General features: G+C 37.2%; 2 protein-coding genes across 8 annotated transcripts in view; one reads left to right on the forward strand and one right to left on the reverse strand.

The window, feature by feature from the left end:
• RALGPS2 (Ral GEF with PH domain and SH3 binding motif 2) overlaps positions 1-26162 on the forward strand; it is a 135872-nt gene that overhangs the window by 66573 nt on the left and 43137 nt on the right. For all 7 annotated transcript variants that reach the window (XM_040609964.1, XM_040609961.1, XM_040609960.1 and 4 more), the window contains one exon: positions 1981-2107. In XM_040609964.1, coding sequence (XP_040465898.1) covers positions 1981-2107 — 127 coding nt within the window. The remainder of the gene's footprint in view (positions 1-1980; positions 2108-26162) is intronic.
• On the reverse strand, positions 5493-18159 carry ANGPTL1 (angiopoietin like 1). Its single transcript, XM_040609968.1, has 4 exons — positions 17308-18159; positions 12045-12238; positions 9497-9767; positions 5493-8498 (listed from the first exon to the last, which is right to left on the reverse strand). Exons 1-4 carry the CDS (start codon positions 18131-18133, stop codon positions 8311-8313), a joined length of 1479 nt encoding a protein of 492 aa, XP_040465902.1. The 5' UTR covers positions 18134-18159; the 3' UTR covers positions 5493-8310.

Here is a 26162-nt window from a genome sequence, read left to right on the forward strand (position 1 = left end):
CTCGCACTGCTTCTTGTAAGGCTCATCCTCCACTGGTTCACGTGGTTTCTGCTGTAGTAATTCCTGTAACCTGCAATTCAATTCCCAGGTTACAACAATTTAATTTCTATTACATTACAACAATTATTTCCATTACAGTCTCCACCCCAGTCCCTTTTAGACCAGACTATAGTGTTTAACCTTGCAGTGAACTCCTCCCCTTGCTCCAGTGCCAGCTTGAACTTACCCACAGACTGCAGTCCCTTAGGGGGGTGTACCTGCACCACGTGGAACCTTATGTATGAGCCACAGTCTGTTCAGAAGTAAACCTACTCCAACATGGCCTTACCCATGGCTGCAGGCCCTCCAGGCCTGTACCTGCTCTGTCGTGGGCTTTTCTGTGGCCACATGCTTCGAGGTGCTCCAGCGTGACCTCATGATGCTGACCTCCAGCCACTGATGCTTCAGGGTGTATCTGCTGCAACACGGACCTATCCCCAGCCACAGATCCTTCAAGGTGTACCTTCTGCAGCATGGACTTATCCTTGGGCCACAATCCCTTCGGAGGTATACGTGCTGCAGCACAGACATAACTACAGACGCAGATGCTTTGGCTTGTCCTGCTGCTGTGTAGACTTGTCCACAGGTCACAGTCCTTCCCCCTGGAGTTCCAGCCCGTCCAGTGCAGCAGCACAGCCTCAGCAGTGATGCCCTGGCCATCTGCCAGCCCAGGCACATTGCCATTGCTGTTATTAAAATGTTCCCAGGCGGAGCAGAGTAAGATGATAAGTGGTACAGAAAGCAGCAAAAGTGAAAAAACAGCTACTAATGAGCACTGGACTCTAATTTACAATAAGACAAGGAAACCCCACGGCAAGCGCAGGAGCCTGCCAATTAATAGCTACACAGCAATAACAGCTATAAATGGATCTAGCACATTCCAGTCAAATCTGTCATTGTCTCAAACATTTTGAGCACCATGTTGGGTGCCAAGAAAGGGCTGTTGTGATTTAAACCCAGCTGGCAACTCGGCACCACACAGCTGCTCGCTTACTCCCCCCACCAGTGGGATGGGGAGAGGACTGGAAGGGTAGAAGTGAGGAAACTTGTGGGTTGAGATAAAGACAGTTTAACAGGTAAAGTGAAAGTCACGTGCACAGGCAGAGCAAACCAGGAATTCATTCACAACTGCCCACGGGCAGGCAGGTTCAGCCATCCCCAGGACAGAAGGGATCCATCACGTGTCATGGTGATTTGGGAAGTCAAACACCTTCACTCTGAATGTCCCCCCTTCCTCCTCCTTCCCCCAGGTCTATATGCTGAGCACGATGTCATATGGTATGGAGTATCCATTTGGCAGTCAGGGTCAGCTGTCCCAGCTGTGTCCCATCCCAGCTTCTTGTGCCCCCCCACCCCAAGCCTGCTTGCTGGTGGGGTGGTGTGAGAGGCAGAAAAGGCCTTGGCTCTGTGTAAGGGCTGCTCAGGTGTGATGAATACATCCCTGTGTTACAACACTGTTGTCAGCACAAATTCAAAATGTGCCCATACTGGCTGTCGTGAAGAAAGTTAACTCTATCCCAGTTACAACCAGCACACTTACCGATAATCAAAAGTGAACAAATTACTGGTTTGAAATACGTAGATTGGACGGCACCTGAAATTGCGATGTGTGTTAGCTAAATCAGTCTTTTGATAACTTGTATTATTTCAGAAGAATCCTCCAGAAAACTGGAGAATCCTCCAGAAAGCTGGTGAATTTTTTAAAAGGATCGTTTAAATTTACCAGCCAAAATAGCTACTTTTCTTTGTAAACTCTCCAAGTACTTGTCATTAAGGAGTAAATGCTGTAATTTTGAAGCAGTTCTATTTAAAAACCAAACCAATAACAACAATGGGTGTGTGTGTGCGGGTGGAAATCTGTGCTTATAAGGGTAAGAAAGAAATCATAATGATCAAACTTAAGCTCATCTAGTTTTGCCTTTTTTTTTTCCTCCCTCCTAGTTATTGAGTCGAAAGGATAAAGCCACCTTTGAAAAGCTGGAGTATGTTATGAGTAAAGAAGATAATTACAAAAGGCTTAGAGACTATATCAGCAGCTTGAAAATGACTCCTTGTATTCCCTATTTAGGTAAGTTGAAGTATTTCTAGCGTGAAACACTAATGACAAATATACTTCTCCAGTAATTACACAAAGTAAACACCATCTTTTAAGCCTTCATGAAACTATTTCAGTACTTCAGTAATGAATCTGTAACATCTAGTTGATTCTGGATACTCTGTATATAGCAACAAATAACTTCACTAGCTTCAGAAAAAAATGCTTATTAAACCTCACAAACATTTCAGGTTTTACATACAGTATCAGTTTTCTAGGAAATTACTTTCCCATATGTTGTATAGATGCACTGATTGACTTCTGGGGAAGTACTTAAATTGTTATGCCTGCTAGCAGTCTCAGAGCTAAATACTTGACTGTTACAGTAACGATGGCTTTTCATTTATGAGAAGCTATATATAAATCACCAACATCTGAGACAAACATAAATATTAGGGTTTGGAACATGCTAAAATCTAGAGATATTGCTGCATTTAATTATGTTAAGGTGACAAGAGAAACTAGGTTGTTGTGACAGACTCAGCTTTGTGGAATAATTATGAATAAATGATATTCCCGTGTATCTGAAAACTAGATAAATGTGTTTAATATGTATCGGTTTTGTTGCCAAGCTAGTGTAGTGTGATTTAATGTCTTTAGTTTGTTTAAAGCAATTGGTATGTTTTGGTTTTTTAATGTAGCTTTTCTCTATTATCGTAAGATGTTAGTAGTCACATAAAATTAAGGAAATGTTTACAAGTTTTTCCCTTTTCCAGAAAAAATAGTTGATACATTTGTAGATACAAGTTGCTCTTACACTTAAATTCAAGATGACCTCTTGTGGTCAGTAAGGCTTATTAAGCTATAATTTTTTTTGTTCCTGAAGTTTGATACTTCCTTTATTCAGCTGAGCTATTAACTTTTTCAAGATTACTAACTTAACAGTTATCTTTATGCTGTGATCTGTGTGTCCATCACAATATTACTTCAGCAGTTGCTTCATAGCTCGATATGAGCAGCAATGTTATCATTGATGTTAGATTCTAGGATGATGCCTCTAAAATCCATATATTCAGGTTTTGCAAAACTGGATGGATTTTAGATGCTTCACACTTGAATAGAAAAAAATACTTCACTGTGGAGAACCAATAATAATTTTAATGACAAGTAGTCTTATAAAGATCCTTCTTCTGTCTTCATTTTTTACTTCCCTCTTACATCCCTCCCAGAAATATCCATCAGTTCCAACATGATCTTAACAGCTGTTGATTTCCTGTATTTTTAAGTATTCAGATGGTAATTCTTTGTGCCTAGAATGGGAGAATCAAAGTGTATTTTGTCTGACGTTCAGGTGTGAAAATTGCTGGTCTGGCGTACTGCCACATGCTACCCTGTTTGTTGCTGTTAAAACTAGGCCTGAATTAAAAGAGGCAAGAAAAGGAGGCAAGCATAATGTAATGTGATTAAACATGTCATTCTGCAGCTATCCCATCATGTGTATACATGTATATAGTATATACACGCTCTATATGGGTCTGAAATGTGGGTTTTAGTTTTCAGATGCTTTTTACCTATCTGCTAAGGTTTTTGAAACATAAAGGCAGGCTTGAAATATTTTCTTGCTGGTTATAAAAGTTCTAAGCTAACCTGGTGACAGATTATTTTTTTTTTTAAGATGTCAGTGGTTCTCTGACCCTTGCAGTTAAGGTCTTCTGACACTTACTGCTGTACAGAGAAATCTGTATGCTTTGGTGTATTTGTCTGACCCTTTAAAAATACTGCCTTTCTACCTGCAAATGCATAGTTAAAAAAAAAAGGTGAAATGTTGGAAAACAATGTTTTAAATCTTGTTTAGTTACAGATGTTTTCCATAGTACATTAGCAACTTCTTGTCTAACTTTTGCATCTGAATAAGCTTTGGACTTGACTTGATAGTTCGTTGAAGTGAAATGTACGTTTCTTTTCTACTTAGAAAGAAAGAAGTGTTCTTTGCTGTAACCCTCTGTAGTTAAAGAATACGTTGTGACCTGGTTTCATACGATACCAATTCTTACTGACATAAAGTATGTCCTCAAGCCTTTTTAATTCTCCAAAGGAACAGCAAATGCCCACTAGTGCATCCCCTCCGAAATTAATTTTGTAAGGTTTAAGTAAGTGGCAAAAAGAACAGAAGTGTCATGAAACTATAGTTGTGATAAATCTGGATCTATCTTGGAAGATTGGCTGTTGAGTTCAGTTTTTCTCATTTGATCAAAGCTTTAATTGCCAGTAAGACCTGAGTAGATTTGCCAGAGTATTATTTCTATAATTTCCTTCCCAAGGCAGTTTTACTAATATAAGGGTCATATGGAACAGAAGTAACTTAAGTTGCTTGTTTTACTTACTGTTTTAAGCTTACAAACTATAGGTTTTAATTCCTGAAAGGATCTTTTTCTGTTGTTACTTCTGGTATACAGTTGTATATGGGGGAAGTGCTGCTCCTGGTTTAAAATGTGTAGAAAAGTCTGCCTAAAAGTCTGCAGTTAAAAATTGTGATCATGTGATGTGCTGGGGAGGGGGATTAATCGTAAGGTCAGTTTCGTCTTCGAGTAAAAGAAGGGGTGGGGTGGGGTGAGGCTTTCTCACTCTTGGTGCAGAGATACTGCAGTTGCCATGCTCCCCTAAAATGCTCTTCAGAAGAGTGCAGAGAATCAAATGTGCCACACAATTCCGTTTGCCATTGCAAATCTCCTCCGGAGAAACATTGGCACTGGTCATGAGAGACCCTGTTTGGAAGGTCATAGGGAAAGTGAGCATACAGAGGAGTTTCAGCTGCAGTTTCAAGGATGAACGTTCTACCCTTTAGAGGTTACTAGGTTTACCCTTATACAACCAAATATCCAGTGTGTGTAGTTTTTTTCATGACCATCTTAGCATTATAAGGTAAAGCTGAAATGCTTTTTTTGGTGTAGTCTTTGGAATGAGAATGGAGCCACAGAAATACAGATTGATTTCTTATTACCACAGCTCACTTACTGTGTACAAAGTAAAGATGTCCTTCCACATTTTTTTGTGTGTGTATAAAAACCTTTTTCAGTTTCTTGCAACGATAAGTGTGATGTGATCCAGAGTTCTAGAAATGCAAGTGAGAGCAGCGCATTATCAATGTGGATGCACTAACTTAAATGTGAGTGCTCAGAGCCATGCAACACCAACAAAAATGTTCAGCATTAGGCCCTTATTACGTCACGTGGGATATGTCATCACTATTACATTACCCAGCCAACAGAAGTAGCCAAAATAAATGGGAGTTGTATTTATGATGCTATATTTTGCCTTAAAATAAAAACCCATTCTCAAAGGGAGTCTTATGGAGTTTGATTAATTTGAGATTGCACAATGAAACAATGGAGCCATATCTTGAGAAATAAGAGTTTTATTTAACTAGACAGTACTACCTTGTGAAATATTTTCTTACAGCTGTCTTTCAGGAATTATATCCAGAAACAGAAAAGCTGAAAACAGGTTATTGAAGTATTCATCTGATGAATATTCAGCTACTCCAGTGATAATGCTTGCAATAGACTTTGGAAATATATGTGAAAACCATGTTTCAGGTTTAGTACAGGTTGAACTTTTTCAAGGTCTGCTTGGTTAAATTTGAATTGATAGTACAGGAGTGGTGAAAGCTATACCTTTCACAGACAGACTGCTTCTGAATGTCCAGTGTCATAAGCTTGAGGGATGCTAAAACCTCTTTTGAAAAACTTTCTAAAAAATGTGAGAGAGAAGACACTTAATTTCCAAGTCGTTTGCTCTGCTTAGAAAATTCAACCCAAAAGCTAAGAGCTGAAAGAGTTACAAGCATTTGAAAACAGTAAATTATTGTACAGAGTATGAACCAACCTGAAAAAGAGGTGCTGTGCTTTCCCTTCTTATAATCTTAAATGGGTGGTTTAAAATTAAGTCTTTCCTTTCAGAGCACAGCATTTGTACAGTCTGAGCCTTCCTGGGTATATTTTGTAATAATGTTTAATTAACGTCATTCTGCAGCTTTAAATTGGGGAAGACTCACTTTTTAGATGGCTAATATATAAGATTTAATTTAAAGGCTGAGTGGCAGCTAATTTTACTTAGGGATTTCTGCAAAGTACACCTTTCACTGACTGCACTGAATAAACAAACACTGTTTTTGTAGCGGGTTTTCTGGTAAAACAAGATCTCTTCCAAGGAGAGGAAATCTGTTGGTTGAATGAACTAAAGCTGTCAGAAGTGTTCATTAAAGGAATGTTTTGGAGGGCATTTTCAGCTTTTCAATTACCTGAACTGCTCTTCTATTCAGCTACCATAGAAAAAAAAAAAAAAGAATAGACTATAGATAGTCTGAGTTTTAAGTATTTGCAATTAAAAAGCATTTTATAGAACACTCAATCAATGAGGTCTGTATGATATTTGTAACAAACAAATATTCCTTATATGAAGACCAATTTCAGAATTGTAATCTTAAACAGTTGTGTCAGTTTAAATTCTTAGAATTGGGGAACAGAATATGGGACTGATTCCACCTACCCCTGCCAACCCCAGTTAAATACTGTTGAAACTTGTTGGCTTTGATCTCTGACCAAAGATTTAATTACACCCCTTGCAGCCATATATTATCAGTGAAGCTTTATGTACTCCAGAGAATGTGTTTTGAAAGCAGAATGCTATTTTGTCCTCTGAATTTGCATAGCAATTGATATCGACTGATTTAACGTAACAATAATATTAGATTATTCTTTTAGCTATTAAGGTTTCTTATATTAAATAGCAGTAAAGTTCTTTAAAATCCTGGAGGCACATGCCAAATAAATACATTGCTTACCATTCAGAAAAATATATTTAGGTTTTGTTCTATCGAATTAAATTAGGTAAGCTGTGTGGCTAAGTACCATTATTACATAATTTTATATACTAGGAAGAAAGCTTTCGTTTCGGAGACTCTAGTACTTGAACATGTTTCAGATTTTGGAAGTATCTTGTTTTGATGCGGTATGTTGTATGACTTTTGCTAATGGTTGGAAAAGTATTTCTAATTTATTAATTTCAGTGGAAATCTGTTATCTAGAACATAGAAAATTTAATACAGACAGTATCAAAAGTTGTATACAAGTAGGGGAAGGGAAATATCTGTGTCACAGGAGCAGTCCAATTTTGGGGTGGCAGGGAGAATATACTTAGAGGTGATTTCTAATCTTTGTTTTACTATGTCAGCAGAAAGCTGTGTTGGAGGAAAACTAATACTCAGTAGAGACTTGGTCCTTCTTTAAATTAGTATGCTTGAGCGCTTGTTCAGACCTCATCTCTCCTAATGGGAGCACATGAGGGGTCTCCAAGTGTCAAGTCATGATTGTAATATGAGGACTTTCTGGTTTGCCATTTAAGTTCAAAGTATCAAGAAATAAAATTTCTGTTTAATGGGGATGTTTGAATACGGAGGTTGAAAGTAAAAAAGCCTGCCGAGCACTTTGGTTGTCTTAAGTTTATCAATAATGTCATACAATTGTTATGTTTGTTAGGAACATTTTGCCTAGGTGTTTTACAGAAGGTAAGATATGCAGAGCTTAAGGAGTTCTCTACACCACAAATAAATTTTATATTTTATTTTAATTCACTGCTTCATTTTGAAATAATTATTTGTTGCAAAGATCTTTCTCTGCTGGTAAAGCTAGAATGTCTTCAATTTTTTTGTAGCTTCTTGGACTAAATCTTAAACAGTAATGTGAAGTCAGATTTTCATTGAAAGCAATACCAACGTTTTTAAATAAATTGTTAAATAACTAATCAATTTTCACATTAAAGCAAGACAATGTCATTTCACATATTTACATTTAAGGGTTGAGCTAACCTGAAAAAGCATAAGCTTTTTAAGTGAAAAAGCTTATATCTTGTCATATATCTGGATTTTTTTACCAGTTCTAATGATTGTTGACATAAAGTGTGTTGGACTTGAACAAAGATAAATATGCTTTGCAAGCACAAACATCTGCTTTTGTGAATGTGTGTTTAAAAAAACACTGTCTGTCACAGTAGAAAAGGTTTCTAACAAAAGGAGAGGGGAACACAACAGGGAAAAAAAGGCAGGAAAACTGTAGACCTGCTTTTTGCAGGGGCAGATTGTGCAAAATAATGATTAAAAAGTAATATTTTATTTTTCTGGAACTCAAGCGCTGAGAAGTTTATATGTGATCACTTGAGCACTGTGGGATTTTTCCTCCTCAGTCTATAGGTCTGATCATCATTTGAACTGCTTTCAAGGAGTAGGAACCTCCCCGGTACTCAGCCCAAAATATTCCATCCTGGTACTTGCTCCTGTAGTGGCCTCCTCTGTACCACACCCCGTTAAGGTTAGAGTGGGCACAGGCGTTATACCACCAGCCGCCTTTGTGAAAATGAGCACAGTTTCCTGCGGGACAGAAAGAAATGGGTGAACTTTGACATTAAAGAGGAGAAATGGAGATTAGCAAACGGTTTCAGCTTCTGCCTTACTCTTAGAGGGAGCTTTGGAGTACTTCATATCAATTGCTGCTTCTACCTAAATTATAAATTCTATTGTAACAGCAACCATTGCCTGGAGGGGGGATTATTGATGTGGGATTTAATACGACAGCTGAAAACCAAGGAGATGAACTCTTGTCAGACTACCAGCAGTACTAACATTCGAGGAACTCAGATTATATGCTGTTAAGAAATACTTCAGTGGAAGCAATGTGAGTTGATACAGTACCAAGCAGCATGCAGGGCCACAGTTCCACAAAGAGTTGCTTGTAACTTGTGTATTTACTGTTACAGGCTTGTTTAAGCGTTTGCAAGATTTGTCCAGTTTTATGGTTACTGACAGCTGAGAAAAAGCACTTGGAAGTAGTTGAAGCTCCCCAAGCTTGCTTTTACTGCTAAGGCTTTAAGGGGGAAGCTGGAGGAAGAGCGTGGACATGAACAAGAAAGTGTCCTTTAAGGAGAGCAAAACAAAGTGATCTGCCCATTTCTCAAGTGCTGGTACATAACTAAGCCTGTGCACAACTGCAGTTCCTTTCATGCTGTTCAGAGGCTTTAGTTCACAGTGATTATTGTTCTGTGGCCACAGCATTACTCTCGGAGATCACCTGGACAGGTATTCTGACTGCACAGACATATGTGCAAGTGATAAGGATGTCATTGAGCTAAATACAAAGCTTGCTCTAGTGCGTCTGCAGTGAGGGTAATAGAATTTCAAGTTCTGAATGGTGCAGGGCCTTGAAGGGGACCCAGTCAGCATGTTTTTTTATCATTATCAATTTGAAGCATCTTTCGATGTAGTTGTTTTATCAGAGTTTACTTACTTTTTTTGCGCTATTCTTTTTTTAAGGTGGTATCACTAATGGAACCTACTGTATTCACTTTTCACATGTGTACTAGTTTCCTTACCTGAATACATATCCCTGTCTCTGTCCAGTGTTGTAAATTGCTTTCCATTATGCCATATCATGGAATCGCCTGCGTTTCCTTGGTATGTTCCTAAGCGTAGCCTGTAGAATTCACTTTCGGGCTCCAGGCGGAAACTGCTGTATTCAGCATAGACTTTCTTATTGCTCCAGTCCTCTAACTCAATCAATAGTCTGTAATTATCCTGATTGGTAAGCATGTAAATATTTTCTAGTCCCAGCCAGTACTCTCCGTCAATGTTTCCAAATCCTTTCTGTACAAAAGAAGATCAGAAGGTGATATTAGCTTAGTTTTTCTTGTTTGTCAAAACACTCATCAGCAGGAGTGTTATAAACCACTGGGACTTGGGTAGTGAAAGCCTTTAAGCTTCTGGGTGACTGCTCAACCTATGCTTTTAAATGCTTTATTTTACTGCACTTGGCCATTTACTCAGTTGGACTGCCAGCAGCTTGTGGTACTACCAGAATCAGTAAAGGTGGCAAACCTCTGTTTTCTGTGATGCCCTCTTCTTTTTTAATGTAAAGGGAGAGAGATCAGGGAAACTGAAACAGTATATTTCTGGACAAAACTAAAGGGATCTGTAAGAATAATGAAATTTGAGGGGGTCTATTTCGAGGTTGAGCAAGGTATTTATGGGTCAGCACTCAGTATTGAAGGTGAGTAACTTTTTATTGCCTTTTCAATGCAACTGGTTTCATTGTTGACTGTAAATTTAATCACGTAATTCAACTGTGCTCAGAAATCGAATATAAAGATAGCTTTCCTTTCAAATCACAGACTGCCAGCACAGTAGCTGTAAAGTGATATTTCGTATTTGCTGTTTCCTTGTCCCTGGGTAAAGCAGTGTTGGTATTGTTTGGTGTTGCTGCTAGGGTCTGTAGCTATCTGTTAAACTTCGAGTTTCTGAAGTCTGGCTACCCCTCTCTTTCTGGCTACGTAGGACCTACAGTTGATTTCCTGCTTCTCTTCACTTTCTGGGGAAGTCTCTCTCCAGCAGATAAACAGTCGAGGCTCTGACCTCAAGCTGCAGTTTCACAAGTGGCTTAAGTTGATATAGCATCATGCTACCACCAAAAATAGTAGTGGTGCTTTGCTCTGGGCTCACGGCCACGTTTGCAGTACTTCCCTTGTGCCAACGCTGTAGCCGTGCAGCCACACAGAGGTAGGGACAGATGTAGAAATGTGGGTGTGGGAGACACCTGTGTTGTCAGTGGTGCAGGCTTTAGTTTAAAGCCAGTCACAGAGGTGCACCTTCAATTACTTGAAGTTAGGTAACAGGAATACCATGTTCAGCCACTGCAATTTAACAAGAAGTTTTCTCGGAGGCAAATCTGCCCAAGTTTGAGCCGTATTAGGTACCAGTTATATACTCTTCTACATTTTCTTTGCATTATATTCAAAATGTTTATGGTTACTTTATCAGGCAGTCCATAACTGCCTTACAACATTAAAAAAAACAAAAAAGCTAACCTCAAAACCAACCACGTACTGAGAAGTAAAGACTTTGAATAACTGCTAATATGGAATGATTAACATTTGAATCCTTAAATTCCAAGAATGCAAAAAGTGAAAATCCTCATAGTAATTTTTTTGTCATTTCCTTTGTATATATGGTACTACTTTTAGTTAGTGGTTATTACTAACTTAGGATATTGCTTTTAGTTAAATGTGGCTCAGTTCTCTCTTCAGATAAAATGCACATGGCAATTGTAGATCCATGTAAAGTGGGCACAGCATCGTAGGGGAGAACTGTGTCCTATATGTATGAAGGCAGCACACTATTATTATTTGAAAAATCCAACCAAATGGATTTTCAGATTTCCTGTCTAGCATGTAATTACTCCAAAGCAGCATGCGTTTGTCATCCTAGGCATTATGCTTGCTAGTGCATAATAGCACAGTAACATGCAAAAATGTGCTTCCCTTCACCAATCTTCAGATTTCTAACCTAATTTTAAAAATAGAAATTATTTCCTTTAATTTACTGTTGGGAATGTTTTTCAGTTAAGGCCCTGATCCTGCAGATCTGTGAACATGCTAAAATGAACAGTTCCACTGGCTTAAGAATAAGGGAGACAATTAAGCTTTGCAAGTACTCACTGTAGTTCTCTCTGTTTTAATAAAAATCATGTGTTTAGTCGAGTCTTTGTAATAAATGACTTCCCAGTCACTGTCAAGAATAACACATGTATCCCCAGTTGTGTTGTGCATCATAAATGCAAGCTATTTCAGACAATAAATTAGTTCATACAAAGTTAAGTATTGCGTTGAATGAAATAGGACAGTCCCACTGAAATATGTTTGCCTCTGAGGGATGACCACTCTTTTCAGTTATCTTTGTTCATAAAGTTAATTTCACTGTTTGACTGAAGCAGCTATCTATTTCCAGCTCCTCAGTGTTTTATCACTCAGTACAACTGTTTGCAATGGAGAATTGCACTTGGAAGTGTTTGCACCATCTTGATCATTATAGATAATGTCACTGCTGCACTGAAATGAAGCAGCTGATTTTCTACATTTCAGAACTTACCTTGTAACTGTCCCAGTTCCTGAAAAAGTTGACAGATCCATCTGTCCTCTTCTGAATAACTGCCCATCCTCCAGGGTCCAGGCTGTTCTCACACCATAGTTGCATTGGCTCATTACTGTTTTCAGGTTTGATCATATAAATCCCACTGTTGGAATGCCCAGCTTCCTTGGCTTGTTGGCAGTCTTTGAATGGACCTTTTTAAAAAGAAATACTGTAAGTGTTCAAGCTTGGCTGTGCGGTGCACATTGTTCAAGAATATTTTGTAATGGTAATGGAAAGTCAGTAATTCAGTTAAGGCACAACTACTGTGGAAAACTGTCTTTGATTATTTGTGTATATATAAACAAACATGTTGGGTTTTTTTTTAAGAAAAACTTCATTTTGCTAAACAGATACAGACTTCGGTTACCAACACCCATTTTTTAACTTTGCCTACTGCGTCAAAGGTTTATACTCCAACTGTTGACATGTACACATCAATTTACTTCATTGTACTGGTGCACCTGTTTGAAACCGGTGGAAGTTTAAAACAAAACAAAGCCAAGACCCCCAGATATCTCCCCCCCTCCCTCCCCTATCTAATTTTGAGAGTAGCTGTTAAAAGTGTTTACTGCCCCAGTCTACAGACATGGAATTTAGTGAAAGAGTATTCTTGTACTGCATAACTTTTTTGCCTTTATGTACTTACCCATTCTAGGATTAGCCAGTTAACTGTGGATAAGAATCTCTGTTTCATTTGTCATCCTGGTGTGATACATGTAGATGGATACTGATGAAGAAAAGATGTGAGCAATGGAGAAGGGACTTTTTGAGCAGCTAAAAGGGCTCACATACTTGTTTTCAGGGCTGTGATTCTACAAAAAATGCTGTTGACAGTGCTGCTTGAAAGCTCTATTTTAGACCACGTGAATAGTGGTTTCACCAATATCACTTACAGAAGAGCATCTGGTTATTCCATAAGAAGTGTGCAGCTTATATATCTCTGAAAGCTTTGCCTAGTTTGCCTTTCAATTTTTAGTAATATTTTTATTTTCGACTTTATAGCAAAGGATTTATGTTCATGTATCATTACTTCAGTTAATTTAGAGAAACTGGTTATTTACTAATGAAAAAGCAGAATACGTTCTTATGACTAGTTAGTGGCAGATACCCTAAATGGATTTGAAAACTCATACTCAGTAAATCTGAAAATAAATTACCTACAGCTTTCCTCTCATTTTAGAAGACTCATTTTCTCAAATACACTTTTTCATTTTCTCAAATGAAATGGAACTTCAGAGAAAACTCATCAGTCACAGAAGCAGCTAATGTGCAAAGAAGCATAGCAGACAGTGACTGAAGTTATTCTTTAATCAAAAGTAGAGGTCAAGTGAAAGTGACCTTCATTGCAGATTGAGGTCATGTGACAAAAGCAAATTGAAAGTCATGCTTTTTTTTAGATTTTCAAGTAGTAGTTGCCAGTTGGGTAAGTGTGTAATTAGCAAGAAATCCATAATGCGTTTCATATTAATTAGAATGCAGAAAGGTATTATATCTAATGAAGGTGATGAATTGAAGCTTCTGGCTGTAACGGTGTTACCAACGATGCCACAGACATTGAGTCACTGTTGTAAGTACTACTGCGTACTGTACTACCAGTATTTAATGATGTTTTTGTCATTCTTGCAGTGCATGCAGTACTAGCTTAGGAAGGAAATCCAGTAGCTTTGGTATATGAGTGCTTTTTCTCTTGTACATGGTTAAAATTAACTACTACAGACAAGTAGGTTTTTTTGTAATGTTAACTAAATATTAAGAATAGCTCAGATATCCTATGTATTATTGCCCGTGATTTCTACTGGAGGAGGAATTGAAGACTTATTTTTCCGTGAGACACCCAAGCAGATGCTTGCAGTGATTTTAAGTAGCTTTTAAGGCAGACAGAATGGTACTAGCCTCCTTATATAATACACTTTGATCACTTCTGATTGTCAGTTATCATTAGGGTCTCAAGATGCAACTTGTCTGCTTTTTGATGCTCAGATCTGTGTACGTGCTTATCATGAATTATTGCTGTAGTAGAGGTAACAGATTTCTACTTGTAGTGTAAGGAAATCCAAGAAATCCTGTAACATTTGGTGTATTGTCTTGAATCTCTTTTGAGAAGTAAATTCTTTGTTATATGTAATTATTTTAAATCCAGAGTATAAGAACTGATCCATTTCTTGTTCAGTGGTAATACTGAGACTGATGAAACAGTGTAAGGTTATACACAGTGCTGGTGTGAGTGGAGACTCTAGCTGATGAAAAAAGCATAATTATTCTGTTTAAAATCTTGTTATCTATGTAACAAGTAAGTATCTCGTGCATATTTACTCTTTTGTAACAGTCTGTGTACACTTAAGTTGCTGAGACAACTAGTTATGTTAGGAATACTCCAAGAAGATGATCTCTTAAATATTTCACTTCTAAAATTGTTTTAAATTTATGGTTTAGTACAGATCATATTCTATTGTAAATTATATGTAGTAGAGAACAGAAATGATGAAATATTGTAAGTTTGGAAGGTTCATAAAATGATGGCTGAATCCTGTTTTAAGATGCCAGATGTTACCTTGAGTGGATGATAAAGGAGCTGTGCTTGTGAAAGCTTCATACAGAAGATTTTTTGAGCAATAGCGGAGGAAAATGCCCAAATAAAATTGGATGTGTATTAAAAATAAAAAAGTTATATTGTTAACTGACAGGTGTTAGCAGCAGAGTGAGGTGTCTGTGTGTGAAATTTTCAAGTACGCTGTCTACTTGAAGGTACTTTTTACAACATAGTGACAGTAAAATTTGGGGACGTGGGTGGTTATTCCAAGGACTAAGATAATTGTGAAAACCGTAATTCACATGAACGGGTTGTTCAGAGCAGCTGTGGGTGCCCCATCCCCCCTGGCAGTGTTCATGGCCAGGCTGGACGGGGCTTGGAGCAACCTGGTCTGGTGGGAGGTGTCCCTGCCCAGGGCAGGGGTTTAGAACTAGATGGTCTTTAAGGTCCCTTCCAACCCAAACCATTCTATGATTTTATGATTATTCTTTCTCATTTTTTAGAGCAATTTTTATGTAAATTAAGCAAAAAACTCTTTACAAAATATCTCATCCTTCTGTTCCCCATGTATTTTGAGTTTTACACTCCACCCAAAATACTAAGATGCACGTGGACCCTTCTGTAAACTTCTGCTGCATGCAAGTATTTGTTAGGTACCACTATATATTTTTTCATATATATATATATATGATATATACGTAGATCTATCCATCTTATACAGTAAGATACAGTAGGAGAAAACTCCCAACTTGTTTGTCCAGTTGTTTGTTCTGTTGTAACCAAGTCTTTGACAGGCCTGTTTCTAAATGGGACCATTTAGTTTTCATTGGTCTCTTTTGACATCTTTATACATTATAAATAGTCATCGTCTTTCAACTGCTAAGTTCATTTTTCTGTCACATAGACAGTTTTGGTTCTGTGCACCGTTAAATATGGTAACCTTAATTTAAAATATCAAAGATAATAACTGGGCACTGTGTTTCAATTTCAAAGTTTTGGGTTTGATGTTTGATGCTCAACAAGCTGTAGCAGTTCTCAGCCCTCATTTTCCCAAGGCATTGCAAGAAACACTTAAACTTTCAAACTCAAGAAACTAGTATTAAATAAAGGAAGTTGAATAATGCAAAAATATATTTCCTAAGATTTCTTTGTGTTCCCTTGTAAAAATGGATTCAAACTCTGAACTCTTAGGGGTAGAGGTTAGTGAAAACCATGGTACATAATTCAGAGGAAAACATTTAGTGTTGTTTTCAACAACACTAAATTTTTTATGTACAGCAGGCATACACTGAGAAAGAAAAAGATGCATTTATAACAAAACCTTGAAGCATGGGTTTTCTGGGAAACAGGAAGTTGCTGGCTTTTAGAATGATACTTTTGCTGTCTGACCAGACATTAACATAGTGCTTTTATATTGTTTATTTTGTGTCATGATGTGTGATTTAAATTCTCATGACATCTGGCATTTTACTTGGGTTTGTGCCTGAATTTTCTGCAGACCCTGAATAAAAATAGTTGTTCTTTACATCAGCAGCTAGTTGTTTGTAGAACAGTCACAAATAAATGTTTGTCTTCATCTTAGGAATGAAGTTGAACTTCCAACTGTGAGTAAAGGCAATATGTTCGCAAAAGCAAAAAAAAAAACCCCAAAATCCAAACACAAATAGAACCCCAACCAAATCCTTTTTTTGTGCAAGCTAACAGAAGCCAAGACCAAGCACTTGAATGGATGTCTGAGAAAAGCTTGTTTTTCTCAATCCTTAATTTTTTTTAATCACAATTCTGTCAAAATTTTAGTAAAGTGAGAATCATCACAGAGTTGAGGGCAGCTTAATTTTCTTGTCACTAGTTTTGTTTGTAGTGAGAAATGAATTTATCTGATGATCTGAAGAATGTAACACATGAAGATTTGATACCGCCTCCTGGATGTATTTTCATAATATTTATGATATTAATTTAACTTGCCATCACCTACTGACATTACATTACTGGGAATGTAGTTACTCATTTTAAATTTTCAAAGCTGAGTGCGTCTAATTGGATCCAGCCTTGATTCAATTACCCTTTCAAACTTATATTACTCTCTTGAATATTTCCACCAAACACTTAAGAGACTTATTGCACGGCTGTGTTGGTGGATTTAGATGCTAATTTTAAAGCAGCTCAGAATAGAGGTAAAATTCTTCTAGCAGGATAAACTTCTGGCAAACGTGTATGTGTGCGTATAAAGGACAACTACTTATAATTACTTGATTTATTTAAGATTAATTAGTTTCTCTTATTCACCATTGCCATGTACTGCAACATGTAGCTAGCAGGCAATCTTCAAAGATACAGGGCTAAATACTAGAAAGTATTTGCTCATATTTAAGTTTCATTTCCGTAACTCGGACCCAGCTGGAGACAGAAACCCCAATAGTTTGTGACTTAAAGGTGCGGGTTCTTCAGGTTGAAATAGCTGATATTCAGAAATTCAATGAATTCTTCTTAGGCAGCTATAGCTTAAGAATTAGACTATTTGGGAAACCAAAGCTTTCCTTAGGGGGTGAGGGAGGAAGAGAAAATCGGAATCGGGAGCAAGGGCTAGCTATACCAGATTCTTTAAATTCTTCATTCTATGTCTATAGCCAGGACAGTTTCCCTCTGAAACAGAGAAATCTCAGGTTAGATAAACAGCGATAGGTAACTCACCCTCATTAATTAAAGCCAGTGGTGGTACTCTGAAAGGACTCTTTGTAGGAGAAGTAGCTGGGTCAGGTGGTGGCCTTACATCTCTGTCTCTAGGGTAGCCGGGGTCTCGCTGTATCTCGTTACCTCCCAGAAGAACCGGAGTGTATGGCTGGCTGTTGGGAATGTGCTGTGGCACGACTTGAACGAGAGGTGGAGACCCATGGGGGTCCTGTCGTGAGAAGATTCTCAAGCACTGCTCTTCCAGCAGTGAGATAGTCACAGACTGATTATTTACAAGATCGGTTAGTGCTGCATATTTTACTTCAAGCTCCTTGTATTTTGTTGCCATCTTCAACATTTCCGTTGTAACGTTAAGGACTTTGTTTTCTAGTTGGGAAAGCTCAAGCGAGTTATCACGCTTTCGAATGATCTCATGCAAGAGTTGCATATAGAGTTGGGTGACCCGAGAGTTCATATTACGACTTTCTTTCCTCAGTAATTTTACTTCATTCACAATGTTTCCATCCACATCCACCACCAATTGCAAAATGTCAATCTCCCGCTTCTGCTTGGACAGCACATCCTTCAAGTTCTCGATGTCCATTCTTGTGACTTCATCTTTTCTGTTACCAGTACCTGGTCCATTAGTATTCACGCAAATTGGCCCTGTGATTTTTTGTTCTGGGACCAAGAATGTGTAACCGCATTTCTTCCCTTCCTCTCCACCATCTGCTGAACGAGGGTGCCTCCGCTGGGATGTTTTATTAGGCGTAGATTGTTCTGTACACCGCCCGATAGACAACAGCAGGAACAACAGTACGCCCAAGGTCCATTTAAATATCTTCATTTTAAAGCAAGTATGAGGACTGTCAGAAGCGGCTGTTGAATATATAAAAGGTAAAATCATTAAATTAGAGCCATAACGAAGGCTCCTGTACTACTTAAACTGCCTGAACTGATGCGTTTGCCATGCTTACATGTAGACATAGATTCCATTAGATTAGCTTCAAAGAATAGCTTTCTATTTTGAGCAGCAAACCCTGAAATTTAGACATTAGATTTAGTAGAGAAGTTGTTGCAATAGGTATATTCTCAGAAACAATGTTGTGCTTAGATGATGTGCTATGCTTTCATTATGAATTGGACTGCTTAGATCTGTACTCACTGCAACTGGATGCACATGATTACAGAACATACAGAGTGCCTGCAGATTGTCTTCCTGGAATGGAAGTAGGGAGACAGAGTGGTAGTATTTTCAAAAATGTTTATATAAATTTTGGAACTTGGATTATGTAAGCCTTTCTGGTCCTCTTTTAGCTTTGTGTACATATATATAGATGTATAGGTTTTTTAATACTATATACATACCTATTCATATACACATACATTTTTCAAATTTATATACACACACATACGGTAGACTTGAAAAATATACACATATCTAACACTATTTTTGGACATTAGTGTTAAGCAGGAGATTAGCGTAAGATAGTTGTCTTAAACATTGAAAATTATATATTCAAATAACTTTCTATTTCTAAGGAAAGTCTATAACGCTCTGCACGTGTGTCTCAACTTAGTTGCCTTTTGAGATGAAAGTTTAAAATTGTTTTCAGCTATATTTGAACCTTTGAGAACATTTTAATCCAAATAAGTGAAGTATTAGATGTCTTATCACTATAAATACTTTACCGAAATATTTAATTCACCTTTAAAAGAAAATAATGTGTTTCTTTTTAGCTCTGTGTAAAGAATTAAAATGAAGTGATAATAGACTGAAGAATGTTGAGACACCTGGGTTTTAACTTTATTTTTTAAATATTTTGAGATGATAAATAAAGGTAGCACTTAAATGGCAGGGCGGGGAACCCTCATTTTTCATGTTTTATTTGCTTTGTCAAGCAGATCGCTCTTCTTATCTCAGCTGTTGATCTGGCTTTCCTTTCCAGATTACTATTAGTGGTCATACAAGGCTTTGTACAGTGGCCATTGTATAGTTAAGAAGAAAAACAGAGTAAAGCCAGAGAAAGCTAATTTTCATGCAGTTCTTGCCAGGTTCAAGTTTAAGTACATTTGGCAGTCCTGAAACAGTCACCCTGAAGGAGAAGCAGACCTGTTCTGCTTCCTTTACGTTCACCTTTATAAATGATAAGGTGACTTTTGTGTCAGGTCACTTTCCCCAGTTCTGCCTTTAATGTTATTGCTACAAGTGATGCCTGCTCAACCTCAGAGTAAATGTATTGAGTCTTTATTTTTTGGTTTCGCTAAGAGCAGTGATTATAAACTTCAAACCATGTGTTACATGCAGTCAGGAATTATATCTAGGAATCCTGATCAAATGTTCCACTGTTGCCTAAAAAACAACTTTTTCTATGGCTGACAGTTGTATTGCAAGCCCTGCTTCTGGGAAAAGAAGAGAACATGTGCTTTTAACACATACTGAAAATAATTTCTTACCCTGTGTAAATGACAGTAATACATAAATGTTTGAGAAATTTCATATTTAAAAATGTATTTCAGTATGGTTTACTGCTAGTATGTACTAATAAGTATTTTTGGTGTCTACTAGTAAATTTTTTTATCAAAACCAGAACTTGGTTAAAAGTTTTGTTAATATTTCTCTGCTGAAAGTGTTGACTTCTGTTAAAAAAAAAAAAAAGTAGGAAAATATCACTTTTCCCTGTAGCTAATTATGTATTTTTCTGTGGTAATTCCAGATATTTAAAATATTAATCACTTGAACTTCCAACTCTGAGTACTGTTCATTAGATTAAATAGTCACATGAATCATGGGAAACACATGGGAATCGGGTCTGTGTGTGGTTTCTAACTTGACATGGATGAACTGAACTAATTGTCTGAAGTTCGAGAACTCTTCACATCTGAACTATTTTTCCATACTCTTACGTTCAGTGTTTGCAGATGCAGGGCAATTGACTTCATGGCATATGGTTCAGAATGAAGCCATAGTACAAGTCCAGTATTTTACTGTTTTCACGGTATATAATAGCTGCTTCATAGTCCAAAGAAAGTGAATAACACTTTAGTTCTTGGTAGTTTTTAAAGACCCTATACAGTTAGTTAAATAATGAATGGCTGGGGGTCTTCCCCATTGCAGCACATTTTCCCCCTGAAATTCGTTAAAACCTAAATGAATCTTTCAAAACCAAACATTTTGCAATGCAGCCCCACTTTCTGGTCATGTATTCTGCTGCAGTCTGCTTTCTGCATTTCTTGTAATATTATATGTGTTCATTTTGAACTTTTACACTTATGTGTTAGAAGTTAGGATTTTCACGTCTGTGTATGTGCTGTCAGACCATAAAATGAATTAAATGATCTATTAGAGCACAACCAAATACAACAGCTGCATAAGATTATGCTCTAGAACTTGAAATAATTTAAGCATCATGTATTAAACTGAGATATTCAGATAAGCAGGGATGAGTTCCTTCTGAGAATCTGCCTGGTAGGGAACTTTTATGCTTCCATGGTAATGTTGATGTTGAAAAAACTAAACATCTTAGGATGTTGCTTGGCATGTTTGAGCAGCTTAATGCCTAACTTGTTAAACAAGAATAGGTTCCGAGTAAGATATTTACCTGGAGTTTTAATCAGCTTAGAAGGAAATGAAAATACCATTTCAGAAATTTTCTGATGTTCTGGGCAAGCAGCTTGAAAAAATAAAACTGTTTATCCAAAATATCACAGACTGATAACCTAATATGTAAGACCTAAAAATGACAAATAGTTTTAGGGCTTTTTAATCAGACACATTTTGTCATGGGTTCCTAGGTTTAGATGTTTAGGTAGTGTCATAACTGTTATGAGATAAAGCAGTTGAGGCTTAGGGATCAGTTTAGACAGAACCACAGTCTCAAACCCTCCCTGCAAGTCCAGGGTTGCTTGTAATGAGAGGGGCTGCTGAAATACCTGAATGCAGACCTTGGAAAATAAGCAAGAGAGATTGTGGTTACAGACACTGTTGCTTTAAAATACATTCTTTAACTCTTCATGAGCTGTCATGTTTTTTTAATTCAAATAGAATGTCACTTCACTTGGTTCTGTCGTGTTTCTGTATCACCCAGTTTTGGGTCTCAGATTTCTGCAGAAGTTGCATTACGTATGTTCTGGCATGCCGATGTTTTATTGCTTCTGCAGGAGGAAATGTGGAACTCTTCATAGCAGCACAAACTTCATCATCATCTTGTCAGAAATACACAGAGCTGTGGATAGGGCTTCAATACCATTTCACATTAAATGCCATTCCTTTTCTTCTGGTTTCTTTCTTTTTCCAGACTGATGCCTATGCAAAAAAACCCCAACTTCTCTCCAGAATTAGTCCTTGATTTATTACTTTTTAAAGTGTTTGAAAGAACAAAATTCCAGTTGAAAAGAGCAAAATAGACCATTAACTACTATTTTTAATGTTCACTGAGAAACTAACGTGGGCTGTGTTATCACAAAAAACATTATATCACTTACAAGTATTAGAGTTGCCGGGGTGAGGAAGTGTGGAAACTAGTATATATTTGGCATTTTTTACCTTTCTACACAACAAACTATTTGTTCTTTGTTGTACTGCTGTGACTCTCATGTTCAGCAGGATGTAGAATTTGGAGACCTACAACACAAATTGGAATCTGTTTTTTCAGAGCTGACAGACTGCTTCTCCCTGGGCACTGTAGGTTGTTACGACTGAATGTAGCAGAAGTGTTGGAGGTAAATGTGAATATAAGATTCTCTTTGTAAAGAAAGTGTAGTATCAGTATGTATCTTTATTCTGAGTATTTATTAAAAGAATATGGTCAAACGATAAGTACCAGCAGTGCCCTCTTTTATAAACCTCCATATATAAACGTGTGAAACGGGAAAAGAAAGAGATGGGGTTCTTTTAGAAACTAAGTTATAATACTGAGAATAAAGATTCTCTGAACATGATACCAGTTAATCTGAAAGCTCTGTTATTGATGTTACATGTGCTTCATTTTCTGTTAAGCTTTGTCTAAGCAGCTAAAATCAATAGAACAATCTATGTTCCTGTCTCTACACGGAGTAAGTGGAGATTTTTGTGCATTTTTTTTTGGCTTAAAACTTGGTCCATAACGTTAAAAGTAATACTTACGTGGGGAAGGCACTTTTATTATAGGAGAAATGTTCACATCGATTTTTGATGTATCCGTGTGCTTCAATAAGTTCCTTTCCCCCTATATAAACAAGTGCTTTTCCGGTAAGTCACTCTGCCTCTACTGAAAAAACAGGATTACTTTCAATTGTATTGACTGAGATCCAGGAATAATACGTTCTCGGGTTTTGTTAGTCAGATACATGATGTATTGAGTCACAGAATTCTGCTTCTCTGAGATTAACAGGAATCTCATTCTGTTTAGGAGAGGCAAGCTAAAAATCTTCAGGGGTTTTTAAAGTAGTCATTGAAAATGTGTCACAGTTAAAAATCATGGATTGTTTGAAATTCTTTGCAGAAGAGATTTGTATAATCTTGTTGTACTAGATATTCTGAAAACACAGCAAGATATCATAACACTTCTAGATTATTTTTTTGGTGACTTTTTTTGGTGTAAGGGTTCCTTTATGTTTGTTTGCAGCCATTGTGTGTGTTGGCACCATTTTAACAGGCAGGTACGATGGAGTGGTGCATTTTGCCTTTGGAAATATGTTCTTTAGGGACTCTAGAATTGTCTGTAAAACAGATAGTGAAGACTAGCATTTAGTGATGTTTGCTATAGGAAATTTTGCTTCATCCATTGGTGTATAAATATTAAGGACCAGACTAATAGGGCTCATTATGAAAAACACACTATGCCCAGTAAAGCAATAATTAAGACCTGATAAAGCCATGTAGTTACTGGCAAAAGTTCAAAGGTTCAGAATTTCCATTCTTTGAAGTAAATTCCTGTAAAACTTTAAATGCCATATTTTTCCATCATACTTCAGATGATTCTTGTGGCAACAGCATAATATTGGTATTTCTTTATTTGTTTTAAAATAAGCATTTCAAAATTTGAACTCTAAAGTTGGAAGGCAGCAAAGGAGAGAGAGTTAAAACCTTGGACATAGCCAGTGTATTTAAAATTGACTCAGCTGTTTTCGTTTGTGAAAGATTTAGGAATTGTTCTAAGCTGCGTAAATCAAAACCTTGGCGAATCATGAATGAATGGAGACTGGTGTCCAAAGCACGCTACGTAGGCTTCAAATGGGGTTTCTTGTTGTTTAGATTGTTTTCTTCAATATGTAAAAAAGCACAAAAGGATAGTAAGAAAAAGGGCTTGAGAACTTGGAAAGAATCCATCTTTCTTGTTTGTGAAGACTGCTTCAGAGCTTTTTTTCTCCCATAGCTGCTAAATCTTAATTAAGTTTGCTTTCTGTAACACTGTCTCTTCTTTTAGCATCACCCTCTTCATTCTCTCTGAATGCGTCAGGCATTTCTGAGAGTTTGTCAATGCAAATACGTAACTTGAATTCTTTTCCATTGTTTTGCATTATTTACTGTGTTTTAACTTGCAAATCAACACGAAGAAAGTAAAAAAGTAGAAAATTATGTATTGGAAACTTTTTTGGAGTTTTGTCTGTACTTTTGTCTTCTGTTTGTAAACAACTCTTTTAATTGTTGACTTGCAACTGCATCCTTACCCCCCCCTCCCCCCCCCCCCCCCCCCCCCCCCCCCAAGAAGAATGGTAACAAACCCCTCTATTTTCCACTTAATATAGTGTTGCCTTGTATGTACATTACATTTCATGTTTATGAAATGAATCTTTATTTAGAAACAGACTGCTGAGGTACAATTAACTTCCCTATCATTCCACAAATCGTTAAGGGGATTAGTGCCTGGTGCAGCAATGCCTTTGGATTTTCAGCTGCACAATTGTTAATGCTACAAACTTTATTATATTCTGAATCAATGTATGACTTGGGTTTCTTGGTTGGTTGTACAACTCGATCTACTTCTACTGCTCAGAAGTACCATAAATAGAAGTTCTGTTGAAATTATATACAATGATTGCTACTTACAGATGTGCATTGATTTACTTGGGACTTTTTACAGTGGTTTTATTGAGGTATCCATTTTCTAGTTCTAGTAATGCTAGGTCTTACGTTGTGCTGTTGGGTGAAATCCAGCTTCCCTGAAATCAATAGGATTTTTGGCTTTTTCTTTCTGGTAGGATCAGAATTTCACATTAATATGTTCACAATACCCAAATCACATGCTTAGCAAAGAATCTGGTAGTACTAATTTTCTGTAACTATAGATAACAAAGTACACAGTACAGTTAAACAACTGAAACTTGTTCATCCTTACAACTGGAATGAGTTAGCCTCTGCTCTTATGCAGAGTCCTTTTTAATTCTTTCCAAGTTTCCAAAGTCTACCAAATGCCACAAAAGTGCGTTTTATATTTTAGTTGTCAAACGCTTTTCAGACTGAGACAGATCTGTTTCATCACAATCTTGTGTTGAGGGAGATGCATGTATAGTTCACAAATAGCTCAAAATTAAACTTGTAAGTAAGAATAACTTTAAAACTTACCAAGAAAAAAAATCTTCCGGCTCTTTTGCTCCTGTGGTAGATATAAAATCCAGAGGCCAAGTTGCTTTTTCCTCCTATATTACCCGATGCTGTGGATTGTTAATCTGCAGTTGGAGTTGAAAAGTGCTTTTGTCTTTCTCTGTTAGATCCAAGCTGTGTTGAGGAATTGGGTTTCTCCATACGATAACCAAGCTAACTAATCATTTAAAAAAAAAAAGAAAAAAGAAAAAAAAAAAAAGAAAAAAGTAATGTTCCAGTATGGGTTATTCCAGAAGAGAGAAGGAAATGTTTTTTGAAACTGCAGTGTTTTACTCTCACATGCAGAAGTGCACTAACCAGCTACAGCTGACCCAGATTCCATATACATCACTTTTGGACAGTGTTTTTTTAAACAAACACACACTCGACTTAGACGTTCAGCCCACCTATGATGTCACCGCGAACACACTGAGAGCAGAAGAAACTCCTCCTTCGGATTTCCTATCCATACCCTCCAGAAAAGGAGGGGGTAGGGAGGCTGAGAAGTTAGGAACAAGGAAAGATTGTTTGCCAGTAGAAGGGAGGGTACCATATGGCAACAGACTGTGCAAGAGTTCAGCAGGCAATTACAAATCAAACATTTTTACTACGCTGCCTAAAGATGCCTTTCAAGTTATTACAGTACTGGGCTTCATTTAGAAGAAAGATTCTTTCAGGCTGATAAAACTCGATTTGTGTTGCTGGGAATAAAAGGGGCAGCCTGGCTGGATACAACAGGAAAAATGAACCATTTATAGTCCAGAAGAATGTTCAACAGAATGTCGCATTCAATTCTTGACGTTCACTTAATAAGAAACAGTTCCAGTTGTTAAATGCATGAAGTCTCCGATAACATGTGGAAAATGTTAAAACTGTGTGTGTGATGGTTTTGGGTAGGTATCAGAGTATTTGATAACATCTGACTGGTGTTAGAAGTAGCAAAAGCCACAGAGATTATGCTCTATAAGGAATGCAGTTTTTAGTGCTGTCAGTAGTCAGCCAGCACTTCAGTGCGTTCAGTTTGATTTCATTGATCTTTGGTTTCTTCACAAAGGGTATGCCGATTATATTTGAAAGAGAATTACCCTAGTGTGGTTTCAAAATTATTTTAGACTTCATAGAAATGCATCGAATAAGTTTAGAGGTCTTTACAGAAGAAGTCTTGATTTAGCTAAAAGAAAAAAAAAAAACAACAGTGCTTAATTGAGCAAGTCATTCAGAAGGATAATCCTACATTGGTTTATAAAATCCTGCATAATATCGCAGGTGCGTGTTCACAGTGAATTTCCTTTATTATTATTAGTAAGCATGA

Source organism: Falco naumanni, chromosome 11, assembly GCF_017639655.2.
Source record: "Falco naumanni isolate bFalNau1 chromosome 11, bFalNau1.pat, whole genome shotgun sequence".
Lineage (NCBI taxonomy): Eukaryota > Metazoa > Chordata > Aves > Falconiformes > Falconidae > Falco > Falco naumanni.

Coding starts and splice junctions, on each gene's coding strand:
- ANGPTL1 (XM_040609968.1), bottom strand. CDS start 18,133: ATGAAGATATTTAAATGGACCTTGGGCGTACTGTTGTTCCTGCTGTTG. Junction 12,239..17,307: donor ACTGGCTTTAATTAATGAGG/GTGAGTTACCTA, acceptor CTTTTTAAAAAG/GTCCATTCAAAGACTGCCAA. Junction 9,768..12,044: donor GGAACTGGGACAGTTACAAG/GTAAGTTCTGAA, acceptor TCTTTTGTACAG/AAAGGATTTGGAAACATTGA.